The 15,832-nt window shown below is 39.7% G+C and overlaps 1 protein-coding gene across 5 annotated transcripts in view; it reads right to left on the bottom strand.

The window, feature by feature from the left end:
* LOC131032649 (phospholipid-transporting ATPase 3) overlaps positions 1-15,832 on the bottom strand; it is a 417,034-nt gene that overhangs the window by 210,122 nt on the left and 191,080 nt on the right. For 3 of the 5 annotated variants that reach the window (XM_057963683.2, XM_057963680.2, XM_057963681.2), the window contains exons 9-10: positions 8,796-8,864; positions 8,519-8,640 (exon numbers count right to left, since the gene is read on the bottom strand). In XM_057963683.2, the coding sequence (XP_057819666.1) occupies positions 8,519-8,640; positions 8,796-8,864 (191 nt within the window). The remainder of the gene's footprint in view (positions 1-8,518; positions 8,641-8,795; positions 8,865-15,832) is intronic. The other 2 variants (XM_057963682.2, XM_057963684.2) reach the window with 1 other exon arrangement.

Genomic DNA, 15,832 nt, shown 5'->3' with positions numbered 1-15,832 from the left:
CTCTCTCTTCTCAGGTCCTTTTCTCTTTGATCCCTAGGAATGAGAAGTATTCTCACTCACACTTGCTTATCCTTCTTCTATTCTTGTTTCCAGGGTGAATGTCATGGCTACATTCTATTCTTTCAATTTTTGATGTTGTACGTCCACCCATCTGCAAGTGCAATTCAACACAGGAGCCATTAATGCTCTTAGGTCCGAAACTTCTGGCTCATTTCAATCTACCTTCACTTCTTTATCTTCCTTCTCATAGGATGATTGGAGATATCTACCACTGTCTTGGGCTTGATCGGCTACTCTATAAACCTTACATTTTCTAATGAGATCCAAGGGTAATCAAGAATGCATCTTTCTTTTCACCTCCATATCATCCTGAATATTCATCCAGAAGTCTTCTACTTGAAACTCGTGTTTGTATTTCTTCCCAACTGTCCCTTCCATGTGACCATGAGGGTCAAAATTCTCCCTTGAGGCAAAGGATGTGAATGAATATAGAGATAACTCCCTCTCTGCATCCTCCGCGGCTTGAGAATTAGGACACACTTCAATTGAATTTCCTAGTAGAATGGTTACGGGGATACCATTTCCATGCTTACGTCTTGATGCCTTAGCATAAGCAGCCAACTGTCTAGTCACTTCCAATAGTATTATTCTGTCCGTAGGATATCTTGGCAACATATAGGGAGGCGAAGGGCACCCATGGACCCTGATGTATGTGAATTTTGGAAACTGAATGAACCATGCACCATGCTTCTTCACAAGTTTTTGTGCCTCCGGAGACAGCTGATGGTGAATCCCTCCTTGCAACATCCTGGTGATATACATTGTGAAGGTGTCATTCACTAGCTTGTAGCAATTCTTAGGTGGATGATGTAGTTGAACATAAGAATCACAAGCTCTTAGTTCTCTGGGTCCTCTCCCTACAACCCCTCTGTGTGGTAGCCCTGCATACTCGAAACTTCTGACTAAGGAATATATAACATATAAACTCATGTGAAATGATTTGGTAGGGGCTAGCCTCCTCAACTGCATGTCCAGGTTGTTGCTATTGATTCTAGCCCAATTGAGCATTCCTTTTCCTTGGACAATCACTTGTATGAAGAAGAACATCCACTTGTCGAAGAAGAAGGCTTGAGAGGCACCAATAACCCGATTGAGCATGGTTATCAAGTCCTTGAATTCTTCCTGGAAATCAATTCTGTGTGGCGTATTAGGTATTTTGTTCAAGCGAGGCCTACTCTTTAGTAACCAATTCTTGTTGATGAAGTTTAGACATGTATCAGGATCATCTTCGTAGACAGAGCCAGCCCCTTCCAGGCTCTTGTAGACCATATCTCTTGGCTCCGGGAGATGAAAAGCTTCACTTATAGCTTCTTCAGAGAGATAGGCTAAGACAGTTCCATCCTTGGCTACGATCGTCCTCGAATGTGAATCATAGTGTCGGGCACATTCAATCATCAGTTCGTGACATTTGACTGGAGGAGGAAATCCTGCGGCCTTGATGATGCCACTCTCAATCATCCTCTTGGCAAAAGGCGACAGCTTGCCGATGTAGGGCGCTTATCAAAACTTCTTCACATTGAAGTTTCCTAGATTAGTGTCTCCGATATTGCTCCACTTGGACACAATCCTAGTCTCCAATTCATCGTTCTTCTGACCTTCTTTGATGAGAGCCTGCTGGGTAGTGGATCCACTGGCCTTGGGGGTCATCATTTGGTACCTTTTCCTTTGTTTTTCAGCTATCAACCTTGAAAAATGGATAAAGGAAAATGGAGATTTGCTGGATGAAAGGTCTTTGATCTGAATTTCAGGTCCTTCCCTTTGATGACTTAACCTTCAACCAGCCTCCAGCCAGCCTTCAATCAGCCTTCAAGCAAGAAATTCGCCTAAAACTTGCTGAAATTCGCACTTCCAATTCTGCTCCTCAAATTCGCATAGGACAAAATGAATGAATGATTAATAATTTCAAAAAACACACCTTTCCTTTATAGGGCGTTCACATCATTTTGCTAATAGGCCGTCTTGATAAATGCATAAATAAAATAAAATAAAACCTTCTACAAACTGGCCGACTTGGTGATAAAACACAAAAAAAGTGTGTTGAGCGCTAAAGTATGAAATTTTTTATTTTAAGGCTTAAAAGAAATTAATTAATCAATTTTATAAATGCCTATATCAATGCGAATTTGTCTTACTCCCATAAAGGTGGTTTGATTAGCAATTTAATGAGAGGATATAGGTAAGCCTAGTGGATGCTAGAATTCGTTCAAGGTTTGATGAAGGCACATTTTCTCCATAGGCACTAGAATGCTCATGGTATGAGTAAGGCTCAAACCGCCCCAAGGAGGCTTGCTTGAACTTCTCACCTAGGTTCATTTACCCCATCCATCAACACCTTCACAACCTTGATTTGTCACCACATGATGGTCTTGTCATCATGTCTTTGCCTAGCCCAAACAAGGTGAAAAACGGACATCTCCAAGGATTTCGCCCTAGACCCTTTGGAAGGGTCAGGAGCGATTTCCTTGATTAGGTCTCAATTGCCTCATTCTTTCATTCCGAATTTCTCCTGAAGGTGAGCATATGCTAGTTTTAGCTCAACAAAGCCTAGGGTTTCAATTTTTTAGCTTCCGCCATGGGCAAATTAGGTGATTATGAGAATTTTGCTCTCGACCCTTGGAAGGGTTAGGAGCGAAATTCACCTTTTAGGTCAAAATTCATCCTTCTTTCATTCACAATCTCTTCTAGGGAAATCTCTAAGGCCAATCCACCTTGATCACTGACTTGGCTCAAAACAATCTTGGAGGAAACATGACATTTTATGAATTTCGCTCTAGACCCTTTGGAAGGGTCAGGAGCGAAATTCAATTTTTAGGCTTAATTCTTCATCTCCTTCACTTCAATACGTCTTGCAGGGCAAAGTAACATCATTCCAACTCTAGACCAATCTCTAGGGATCAAATTCTTGACTTGACATAAGGAGGAAATAGGTAGTTTGAGGAATTTCGCTCTGGACCCTTTGGAAGGGTCAGGAGCGAAATTCAATTTTTACTTGTTTATCTTCATTCAACTCCACTCCCTTCACTTTGTTTCCTCCAAACTTCCTCTTTTGAATCCATTTCTCAACTTGGCAACATTTGCTTCATCCTCAAAAGCCTTGAAAAGGAAAATTAGCTCAAAAACCTAGCCAGGGACAGGACCTATCCAGAATTTCGCTCTAGACCCTTTGGAAGGGTCAGGGGCGAAATTCATGTGTTAGCTCAAAATTCACATTTTTGATGGTCAAAAATATTTCCAAGGCAATCCAAAGAGCTTTTTTCACCTTGGTCTAGGCCAGTCTTCACACAAATTTTGGAGAAAAAGATGATTTTAGGGTTTTACGCTCTAGACCCTTTGGAAGGGTCAGGAGCGAAAATCTTGTTTTGAGCTTATTCCTCCACCCTTTCAACTTCAATCAACTTCAAAAGACAAGAACACCTCTCCTCACACTCATCCAAACCATAACAACCCAAAGTTTGACTTGACCTGCAAGGAAAATAGATGATTTTAGAAATTTCGCTTTGGACCCTTTGGAAGGGTCAAGAGAGAAAATCTTGGTTTTGCACAATTCCTTCAAATTCAATGATTTCTTAGCAACTTAAAGTTATCCCTAGGGACCTCTCCCATCTCAATTCACCTTAGTCTGCACTAGGCTTGGCATGAAATTTGGAAAAAAGGTGGTTTAGTGGAATTTCGCTCTGGAGGGATTTCGCTCCTGACCCTTCCAAAGGGTCCAGAGCAAAAATCCCCTTTAAACCTCAATTTATCACTTGTCAAGACCAAATTCCTAGTTTCTAAGGCATGTATGGAAGTGTTAGACATGTTTTTTGCCTTAAGGGAATGACTAAAGGTGGAGGAGATGAAGGATTTAAGCCTAAAAATTGAATTTCGCTCCTGACCCTTCCAAAGGGTCCAGAGCGAAATTCTTGAAAGAACTCATTTTCCCCTTGGAAAAGGTCAGAACCTTAGTGGAGATGCAAGGAGAGTGATGTATGTTTGCCTCCCAAGGAAGATTTGAGTTCAAAAAATGAACAATCAAGCCTAAAACATGATTTTCGCTCCTGACCCTTCCAAAGTGTCCAGAGCGAAAATCTCAATAAACCTCATTTTCTTCCTTGTTTGATCAAATTTTTAATATCCAAGCCATGTTGAAAGGAATAATGGACATGTTTTTGCCTTTAGGAATGTTAGAAAGCGATGAAAGGTGAAGATTTTGTCCTAGAAAAGGAATTTCGCTCTGGACCCTTTGGACCCTTTGGAAGGGTCAGGAGCGAAATTCAATTTTTAGGCTTAAATCCTTCATCTCCTCCACCTTTAGTCATTCCCTTAAGGCAAAAAACATGTCTAACACTTCCATACATGCCTTAGAAACTAGGAATTTGGTCTTGACAAGTGATAAATTGAGGTTTAAAGGGGATTTTTGCTCTAGACCCTTTGGAAGGGTCAGGAGCGAAATCCCTATTCTTGGCTAGTTTCTCACCTAGGTTCATCTCATTCTCCTTCAAACTTGATCAATTCAACTTCCTCCTATCGCAATCAAGACAATCCACCATCCAACTGGCACCAGGCAAGGTTAAACTAGGTCTTAAGGCCAAAAAGAAGGCAAAATGGAGGATTTCGCTCTAGACCCTTTGGAAGGGTTAGGAGCGAAATTCTCCTTCCAAGTTGATTTTCATCATCTCAAATTCTTAAACCTCTTATCCAAGGCAAATATGCATGAAAACCTTCTCAACTATGCCTCAAAAGTAAACAATCTTGGTCATATCCTTGAGCAAACTGGAGGAAAAGTGGATTTTGCTCTGGACCCTTTGGAAGGGTCAGGAGCGAAATCCATGTCTTGGGTCATAATCTTCATCCTTTAATGCTTTCAATCACTTCTTAGGAAAGAACATATCGAAACCTTCACCACATGTCTAAGGAAAAAGACTTTTAGTGCAAACTAGGAGCAAAAAGGTGTCTTCTTGGAATTTCGCTCTAGACCCTTTGGAAGGGTCAGGAGCGAAATTCATGTTTTGGGTTGATTTCACACCTCTTTCCTACTCAACTCACTTCAGACTTGATCAAATTCACCTCTCTTTATCACCATGATGTCTACTTGCCACTTACTCAGCTTGAAACAAGACCTTTCCAATGCCGAAGGCAAAATATGAGGTCAAATGAGGATTTCGCTCTGGACCCTTTGGAAGGGTCAGGAGCGAATTTCCTCTTCCAGGCTAATTTTCATCATTTTGTTACTTCATACTTCCTTCCTAAGGCAAATATACATCCCAGTCTTCCACACCATGTAGTAGAAGTTTCAAACTTGGTCAAGACAAAGAATAGAGCAGAGAAATAAGAATTTCGCCCTGGACCCTTTGGAAGGGTCAGGAGCGAATTTCGTGGTTTTGGCTCATTTTATACCTCAAAACTCCATTCCTTGCCTTGGATATAACTTTTCAAGACCTCTTTAATCATCATCAAGTGAATTTGCTCAATAATTTCTGATATTGCCTACTGAATCTCCCCTTGGCCACTGACTCTGCTTAAATTTCTCTGACCTGGAGGAAAACAAGACTCTGACAAGAAAACCAATATTCCTCTTCATTCTCCTGAAAGGTAAAACCTCAAAAACAACCCTAGGGCTCAAGGCAGACAACAAATGACTTCCTAAAACCAGGCTTCACTCAGCTTTGAACCAAACCCTAATCCACCCAGCCCAGGCGACCACTTACTCAAAACATTTAGCAAGCAGAGAAAAAAGCCTAGCTAAGGGAAAGCAAAACCCAAGAAAAAGAGGGGGTCCCCATCCTAATGGGGCGATGTGTGAAATGGTCACAACAAGTAGACAGAAGCAAGTGGTTGGATTACTTCATTCAGGATGGGATGTTATTCAGAGGAGTTCGGTTGTGCATACCTAAGAGTTCTATGAGGGAGAATCTGATAAAGGAGAAACATAGTGGAGGATTAGCCGGACACTTTGGTGTTGATAAAATAGTAGCAGTGGTGAGTGAGCATTACTTTTGGCCCCAGATTCATAACGATGTTAGGAAATATGTGCAAAGTTGTAGAGTTTGTCAAGTTGCAAAGGGTGGTAGTCAGAATGTGGGATTGTATAAAACTTTGACAGTACCGGTAAGACCTTGGGAAGATATAAGCATGGATTTCATACTAGGATTGCCCAAAACGCAGAAAGGGAATGATTCTATATTTGTGATAGTGGATAGATTCTCGAAGATGGCTCATTTCATACCTTGTAAGAAGACATCAGATGCGTTACATGTAGTAGACCTATTTTTCAAGGAAGTGGTGAGATTGCATGGATTACCTAAGAGGATAGTTTCAGACAAAGACACTAAGTTTGTTGGTTATTTTTGGAGAACACTTTGGAAGAAGATGAAGATAGATTTGAAGTTTAGTTCTACTTTTCACCCACAAACTGATGGACAGACAGAAGTAGTTAACTGGAGCTTGGGAAATTTGTTAAGATGTTTAGTTGGAGACAAAACCGGAAGTTGGGATTTGATTCTTGCACAAGCAAAGTTTGCATACAATAATTTAGTAAACAGGAGTACCGGAAGGACACCTTTTGAGATTGTTACCAGAGCACACCCTAGAAGTATATCAGAATTAAGAGATATTAGCAGTGAAGACCAAAGAATTTCAGAAGCAGAAGAATTTGCAAATCACATGAAGGACTTACATATTCAAGTTAAGCAACATTTGGAGGACATGAACAACAAGTATAAGGAGAAAGCAGATGAGAAGAGGAGACATAAGGAATTTGAAATTGGCGATGAATTGATGGTGTATCTGAGAAAAGAAAGATTCCTGGTTGGAACTTATAACAAGTTGCAGATGAGAAAGTTTGGACCTTGTAAGATTTTGAGAAAGTTCAATTCAGGAAATGCATATGAACTGGAGTTACCAAATGGTCTGAGTATTTCACCTGTGTTTAACATTGCAGATCTTCATCAGTATCATGAACCAGAATTTAGTGAGGACGGTATTGTAGACTTAGAGAAATAGTTGCCCCGGAAGGAACCGGATCAGATTGAAGACATTTCGGACAGTAGGATTGGGCATAGTACCCGGAACAATCAATATAAGGAGTATCTTGTGAAGTGGAAGGATATACCAGTTGAAGATTCATCTTGGATTTCTCAGGCAGAGGTAGACCGCCTTGGTTTTCCTCTGACCCCAGCAAAGTGAGAGACTCACTTTTTCAACAACCCTGGATGTCTGATGCAGGAACATCCCTGGTTCATGGCAATCTTGCATCAAACAAAAATATTTCCTTTCTGTTTTGCTTTTTGTTTGCAATTACAACATTTCTTTTTGTGTTTCCCAGAATTGGCTCACCGGAAACTGTGGAGTTGGATTTTAGTTGAAGACTTGATCATCTTCCTTATTCCCAAACCACGGAGCATTTGGATCATTTTCCGGCAAGTTATCGCTACCGGTTTTCGAGACAGTTTTTTTGTTACCGGTTGCCAGGACCTATTTGCATTGGTGATCAACCGGATCCTTTCCGTACCTTGCGGAGCCCTGAGCGTTGATTTCGTTGTTCCTTGGCGTGTGGCCGAACCTTCCCTTTGATTCTCACTTCGTCCTTTGGATTTTCCGGAGGATTTTCTTTGTCGAAGGCCGACCTTGTTGGTTTTTACACATTAGGTCTTGTTCTTCAGGTTTTGATCCCTTTTGGGTCGACCGGATCCCCTTGGATCATATAAATCATTGTAATAGAGCATTAGAATGTATTGAAAGAGTTAGACAGAACATAGAAGCGAAATCTTAAGTTTGAGGTCCCGGTTGTGACCTGTTCTGTATTTTGAGCATGTTTTAGCAGGCCTGTGAGCCGGTTACTATAACCCCGTTGTTACCAGTCGGTTGTAATCAATTTTCATGATATAATTCAATATGTTCTACATTACCTCCATCATGTCCTTGTGTTTCCGTTGTGTTTACTCTTGCTAACCGGTCTGGATTGATCTCTTTGAGGCCCCTCCTAACCGGTGACTACACCAATATGACAAGGCTAGTGGTAGTGACATTGTAATTGGCAGTGGTTCAAATGAAATTGGACTACATATTGACTTTGGTGCTATTGATAAATAGCAATATGAAAGTTGAGTATTGATTGTAATTATCATTTTTTATTGTCACTGACATTTGGCAAATAATTGAATTATCATGTTGTGAATTTATGAATATTTTCTTTTTTGGAAATTATGAGGTATTTAAATATTTTGTTTGGTGGCATCTATGAGCATTAATGTTTTTTATTTTATAATTTTTAAAACTATATATATATATATAAACACAAATTTTGGTACCCAAAGAAAAATAGTTGTACCAACATATCCAAAACCCCAAACCTATAAGCATCCTCATAACAAGACTGGCAACTTAGAAAATATATATATACTCGAATTATGAATATAAACTATAATATAATAATATATATATATAACAAAACATAAAGTGTATATAAAGAATCACAAACCAAGATATTCCCCCAATCATTGACATCACGAAAAGCATCCCAAACAGGAAATATATGAGTATATCGATCTTCTTATCCAATCTACTTCTCTTTGAAGGAACATTCAAGGCATTCATCATGACCTGTTTCATCAATGTTAACAAAGTATCGGTGTCAATGACATCAATCAACTGGAAATTAATAATCAAAGAAAAATTCTTAATAAAACACACTAAAATATTCTCATGATAATGGTATGCAAAACAGATAAAAAAAGCAACCACAAGTAATTCATCACCTTAGTTTCATGTCCTGTAAAAGTCACAATTCCAATAATCCAACTGGTGTTTTGTAAGCTGCAGCCCTGCTTTAAACAACACAAGGTCTTTCTTTGTGTAAATAGCAATTCCACAAGATTTTAGGGTACATCTACCTGTTAATAGACAATTTCATAGTGACCTCAATTTCATAGTGACCTCACTTGTTTATATCTTATAAAAAAGTAAGTTTAACAAAAAAAATTCCTTGAGATGTAATATCTAAATTATATTCGTAATTGTAAATAATGTCATTGTAATGAAGGTCTAAGCATTTCAGCTAGAAGTAAGATATGAGACATATTTACAATATATATAATAAAATGTCTAAATCATATCTATGAAGAGAAGATTGGTATTGCCTCACAACTCTTATGTCTCACAACTAATCCAACAATATCAAAGTTGAGGCCATTGTGATTGCAAGCTTGTGCCCTCGGTGAATCACTGATCCTATGTGCTTGTGGGTTTGGGCCTCAACTTTGATAATTGGGGATGAGGTCCCCATATTTATGACCTCACCAATTCATAGCTCCGAGTCAAAAGCGTTTCACATGGGGCTAGAGGGTGTGTAGTGCCAATTTCACCCGTCACATTAAAAACTTTACTAGGCACTTGAATATAAAATATATATATATATATATATATATTTCAAACAAAAAGAAAATTAATTATATTATTTTAAATTAAAAACATTTCAAACGTATGAAAATTTAATAATATTAAATTATGTTCTATTTTATAATTTTTAACTTCAAAAATAATATAGCATATTTAGTAGAAAGTTAAAATAATTATAAAATATTATTTAAATAAATTAAGTTAAATTAAAAATAATAAAATTTAATATTTATATGTTTATAAAAAAGAACTAAAATTCATTATTTATTTTGGGTTCGTTGGATTAAAAAACTTGTAAAATATATATACAAAGAGAACTTTGATATCTTTCTGTTACATATTAATTATAATTACAAACTAACGAAAAATTATAAATTAAATGCATTAATTAAATTAATAATATAGTACATTTTAATTTATTAAAGATTTGATAAATTATAATATTATAAAACTTAAATATCTCTCCCCAAAACATTAAGGAACGTGCAAATGTTGTGCAGAGTTCAAATAGGAAGAGTTCAATATAAATGCTTTAAATCCATTACCCTAGACAAATTTTCCATTACTATTAAAGAGCAATCATGATATTTTTTAACATTCACAATGTTATGGTAAGTTTGTTAGCAAAGCTTAGGGCGATAATTTCTGAAGTGGAATGGTTCCTTTCAGCAACATGGATTCAATTTTGCTTCATCTTTGATTTAGTGGAATAAACTTATCACTTATCATAATCAACCACTAGCTATGTGCTTTCCTAGACATGTCTACTAGTTGTATAAGAAAGGTATTCAGCAATTCAAAGACATTTGAAACTTCAATGCCTTTGAATGGGCTTCATGGCAGAAAATCAAGGAACAATTTGGGTTGAACTGTAGTATTAACAATTTCTGATATTTGTTTGCAATCATTAGTTCCTCTTGACCTATCTATGAAAATTTGTACTACCAACCCCCAAGGAATCCAATTTTTTTAAGGATTGGGGATGGCTGTCTTCTACTCATTTCAACTATCTCTCATTATAGGAAATCATAAATGGAAGTGCATATTTAGCTCTAAAAGGTAGACCAAAACAAGTGCACAAATATGGAAATCAAAAACAAATATAGACACACAACCATTGGCCTAGAAAGTGTTACATCATTAAATTCTTGTTGGACGTAGACTGAAATGCATTATGGTTCAGCCAATTAACTGTCCTTTTTGATTGCTTACTGAACATATGAAACATATCTTTTGGGATTGCCCTTTTGTTGAGAGACAATGGAATGCTTTTTTTAGAAATTTTCTTGCTGTTTTTCATTGTAAGTTGAACTGGAAAGAAGCTGTTCTTGGTTTTGGTCTGCATAATAATGTGATTGCTGATTCTATTAGACAAGTGATTTTAAAACATCTTTAGAAGGCCAGATGTTCTGTTGTGTTTTCTAGCAACTATTATCAGGAAACTAGTACTCTAAGGCTTTACTTTGACATATGTTTTTAGGTTGTTTTTTTTGTTTTCGCAGCTGCAACAATTATCTAAGAAGAATATAATGGATAGCTGCAACAAATTCAAGATCTGATCAAACAATTTCAAAAAAGCAGCAATCTTGACTTATGTGAAGTGTTTCTAAATCTTGTTTTGTTGTATGAACTTTGTTTTCGGGTGAAGCATTTCAATTCAAATCTTCAATTGTATGAAAGTCTTTATCCTTGAGAGGTATGTTAATCCTCTTCAGCTACCTACTAGTAGCTTCTATTCTTTGTAAATTTTCCTTGTTCAATATTTAAAAGAATACAAATATTCGCATGCGTGTTGCAACGGCCCTCACAAACAGATAATGGTAGTGTTTGTTAGATTTTGGTGACCAGGTTGGGTGTGTTTTTGAAATTATATGTTGCAATATTAATTTATGAGCAAGCCATACCATTTAGGACAAATGTTGATTGTCTGGCATGAGGGATTCAAGGGCTAGGCGCTGAAATTTTCCAAATGTGACGCCTTGGCATGGTGAACAATTATTTAAGGGTTTTGTGTTGAGCGAATAACAGAAGACGAATATAGAGGGACATTGAAGGTGCTACCTCTATGATTTCCAGTTACCTGCAGCAATTATTTGGACTGAATCTTTTATTTTCAGACCTTTTGTTTAGTTCTTATTCCTGCTGTTTAAAGCCTAGGGAATGCTAAGTCACTACCAACATTGGATGGGAGCTGTTTGGGTGTTTACTGCTATATCTAATAAATTAAATACATGAAGTAATAATAACGATGGCAATGCATACTAGATACATAAGGAAAATATATCTTTATTTGCGAATGAAATTATTAGAGAAGAAGACCATCTACGGTTGGCCAAGAATTACAATTGATCCAACTCCATCATACTCCATTTCTTGACAATACACAATATATTAATGGACCCGACAGTTGCCAAGAGGAACACAACCGTCAACCAACTAACGCTTATAACTGCCCGAGAATGACAAACAAATTAATAGGAACAATTAATACATAGTTGAATAACCAATATTATCGAACATAAAAATAGACATTGTACGCCGACTACATCATCCCCACCAAAAGGAAAAGCGATCTTCCAAACAACAAGTAAACATCAAGTAACAAGAGGAAAATTAATAACAGTGTAGACAACAATTTGTACTTTGAAACTCACACTTGGACTACACTTGGAAAATCAAGTGTCTGCAATGGGGGCCTTGGGGCAACACCCCTAGCGATGTCAAGGGGGAGTGCCCCTTACGGGGGACCGAGTTCAGCGCCCCTTGCACGCTCCCTATCATGATACAAAGCGGGGTCGAGGGGTAGAGCCCCCACTACCAAGCCCAAATTATGACCTTCATAACCACACAAAACTCCATGACGCACATCATTTTCCTAATTTTTTAAGAGTCCAAACAATACCGTACTACCTTCCTTGGTGGTACACAATATATTTAAAGAACCCAACGGTTGTCGTGAGGTGCACAACCCTCAACCAACCGACACATAACTACCGAGAGTGACAATCACTTAATACAATTAATTAATACAATGTCGGGTGACCAAAATTATCAAATATAACCATATGCATGTTATGCCAACTACATTATCCCCCCCAAAAGAAAAAGTCGTCTTCCACACAACAAGTTAACATCATGTAATATCTGGAAAGACTAGTGAGACTAATGACAAGTGTAGGCAATGACTTGTCTTGGACAACCCCAACTTGTATTGTACCTGCCAAATCAAATGGGGGTATGGGGCCAACACCCCCAATGGGGTCAAGGGGCAGCGCCCCTTGCAGGGGTCTGGGGGCAATGCCCCCAGCAGGGTCAAGGGGAAGAGCCCCTTGCAGGATCAAGGGGCGTTGCCCCTCACAAGGTCCCGAGGCAACGCCCAGGGCGCACTCCCTGTCGTGGTATAGGGCGGGGTCAAGGGGCAACGCCCCCGCCACCAACACCAAATTACAACCTTCAAACCCACACGGAACTCCATGGCGTGCATCAATTTTCTTCTTTTTGAAGACGTCAAAAACAAGGCCAATGAAGTCAAAATTTTGATCAAGACGTATTCTCCCATACGAGTATTGTGTTCTCTGACTTGTTCTCCTTCCATATGGGCTTATCCTCATTACGTACATGCTTGTGCTTCTCTCTTGGTTGTACGATGCATAGGTGTGTGGCTTGAGACTCCCTTCATCCAACTCAACACTTCCACCATACAGTACAATACTTCCATTGTATGGCTCAAGAATTATCTCGTATGGTGCAACTCTTCCTTCGTACGGCCTAGCAATCCTTGTGTATGGTTCAACTTTTCTCTCCCACAATGCAACTCTTCCTCCGTACGGCATGTTTATGTTTTTTTCTGTACAGCCTTCTCCACACTCGCTCGTACAATGTATTCACGTATGAGCTTCTCTTCTTCACGTACGGTATACTTATAGGTTCTCTATACAGCCGCCTCCACACTTGCTCGTACGGCCGCACAACTTTTTGAGCGCAACACCTACTCACTCGTACGGATTGGCCTATGTGTACCAACCGTACAGGGTACGGTATCAATGCTTTGCAATTTGGCTCCCTTGACCATACAGATCTCCAACACTCCGCTTCTCTAGTTGTACGATGTAGCTGGGGCTCTTAGCTTCATGTGGTAACCTCGTCACATTGATGCAACCTGGACTCTCAGGAGCCAACTTGCTCTTGTCTGCTCTAAACCGTACGACGTACAGTATGGACTTGGTCAATCCTTCGGCAACTTTACTCTCCGCGTACGATGACAATTCTTCAACACCTTTACTCTTGGCGTACAATGACAATCCTTCGGCAACTTTCCTCTTGGTTCCTGCGGACCGTACGCTCAATGTACTCTCAGCTCTTATGGGTTGTATGGTCAACTTACTCTCGGCTGATTTCCATATAGTGGAATTACTCTTGGCTGATGTGAACCATACGGCGAAATTACTTTCGATTGATGTGAACCGTTTAGCGTATAGTATTAAGTTATTAACATCTTCGAGGCATCTCCACAAGTCTCTACAGCATCCAATTTATGATACTCGCCCTGTCCCCATTCCCACTCAGTGGCCTCTGTTCATATGGTACAAGCTCACTTGGCAACTGTTCGTACAGCCCTGACACACCAACATCGGATGTGCACAGATGAATATCGTACGACAGAGTTTACACTTCCTCAATTAGGCCAATTTGTAGTATGTTATAGTCGGGGTGGAAGACTTCGTAATCCTCCATCTACCAGTGAAATAATCCATTAGGAGAACTTGTCTCATCCTCAGAGCAATTTTCCAATTCAAGCAGCCTTTCATTGTTGGGTTCCATGCCTTTCCTCTCTTTGTCCATACCAAACTCTCCACCCTCAGACTCTAAGTCGGATGATGCCAGTTCTTTACTCACCACCTGGTTCCTCAAGTCAATGACGTGCTTCCTCCCATCACTCTCAATCGAGAGTGTGTTCTGCTTCCAGTTATGATTCGCCTTGGTAGTAATCAACCATCCCCTCTCGAGGAGCGCATCGTACGCCTTCTTCTGTAACCGAATGACAACAAAGTCCAAGACAAATTGTTGTGTCCCAATCATTACTTTTTGTGCCATCAATGTTCCCAACGGCTGGATGTCGTGCTGGTCGGCACCTACCAAGTGGAAGGTTGGCGGCCAAAGCTTTGGCTTCCCCAGACATTTCCATGTGTCTTCTTGCAGTACATTTACTCCCAAGCCTCCATCGACAATGGTGTTTGTCAACTTCTTCCCCATTATTTCCATCTCGACAACCGTCGGCTTCCTCTTGATGCTCACCGTCAACAACATTGGATTACTGGACTCATTCCCTTCGGGTGATGGTTTTCCCGTCAATTCCTCCTCGTGTGGCTTACATTGTTTCTGGATGACTATGTCGTCCCTAACTATGTTGGCAATTGCCATTCTCAGTTGCGGCATAGTTTGAAGAAGGTCTGCAACCTTGATGGGTACGGTTGTTTGTAGCACCTACCGGACTATGTTCTTCTCTGACTCCCGCAATGACATACTTGCAATTCCATTGGAAGTTACTCGTTCCTTCACCAACACTTCTTCTACTTCGGCTTGTCCCTTTTCCGTACCAAAGTTTGAATACATCGCCTTCTTTGTTTGTGCTCTTGTGATTGCCAAAACTACGGCCTCTTGTTCCTCCACATCCAACATATTAATACCCTTCTGATTTGAGCAGTTGGTGTCTTCATGGTCAACTAGTCCACACCATTTGCACAATAGTTGTATGTTGTCTTTCTTGTTATGGCAGTCTCTCGCAAAGTGTCCCCATTCACTACATTGTCGGCATTGTATGATAGGACGTCCTCTGGGGTCGTACTGTATTTGGGTTTCGCCCTCGTTGATTTCCATAACCGCTTGGCAATAGATTCTGTGATTTCAATGGGCTGGACTCTCCCTGTGTGAAGAGTACTTGTGTACTTCTCATCTTCAAATTGTACAGGCACTCCTTGATTGAATGCCCCAGCACTTGGCAAATCTCACAAAACATATTTCTAGGACAATTACCTTTCATGTGCCCCTCACTTTTGCACTCAGTACACCATAGTTCATTACCTTCTCTATTGGTTCCTTTCTCAGCCTTCAATTCTTTCATCATCTCAACATATCCCGTCGAAGGGCGCGCACGGTTTTGAATTCTTCGTCACTGCTACCTTCCATGCTCTCATCATCATCGGTCTTCCTCTTCTCTCGGGAGGAGCTTTTGTTTTCACTCTCGATGTCCATCGCCTGGTTGTAAGCATTGGCATACAAGGACGGAGGCACTACTTTCATCTTCTTGCACAGTGAGGGTATCAATCCCTCCATGAACCACCTCTTCTTCAACCCGTCGGCTAGCTGGTTCTCCATCTTGTTCAACAGTTCTTTGAGC

This window comes from Cryptomeria japonica, chromosome 11, assembly GCF_030272615.1.
Source record: "Cryptomeria japonica chromosome 11, Sugi_1.0, whole genome shotgun sequence".
Taxonomy (NCBI): domain Eukaryota; kingdom Viridiplantae; phylum Streptophyta; class Pinopsida; order Cupressales; family Cupressaceae; genus Cryptomeria; species Cryptomeria japonica.
Note: the sequence above shows the minus strand (reverse complement) of the source record. Positions and strands in the feature narration are given on the sequence as shown.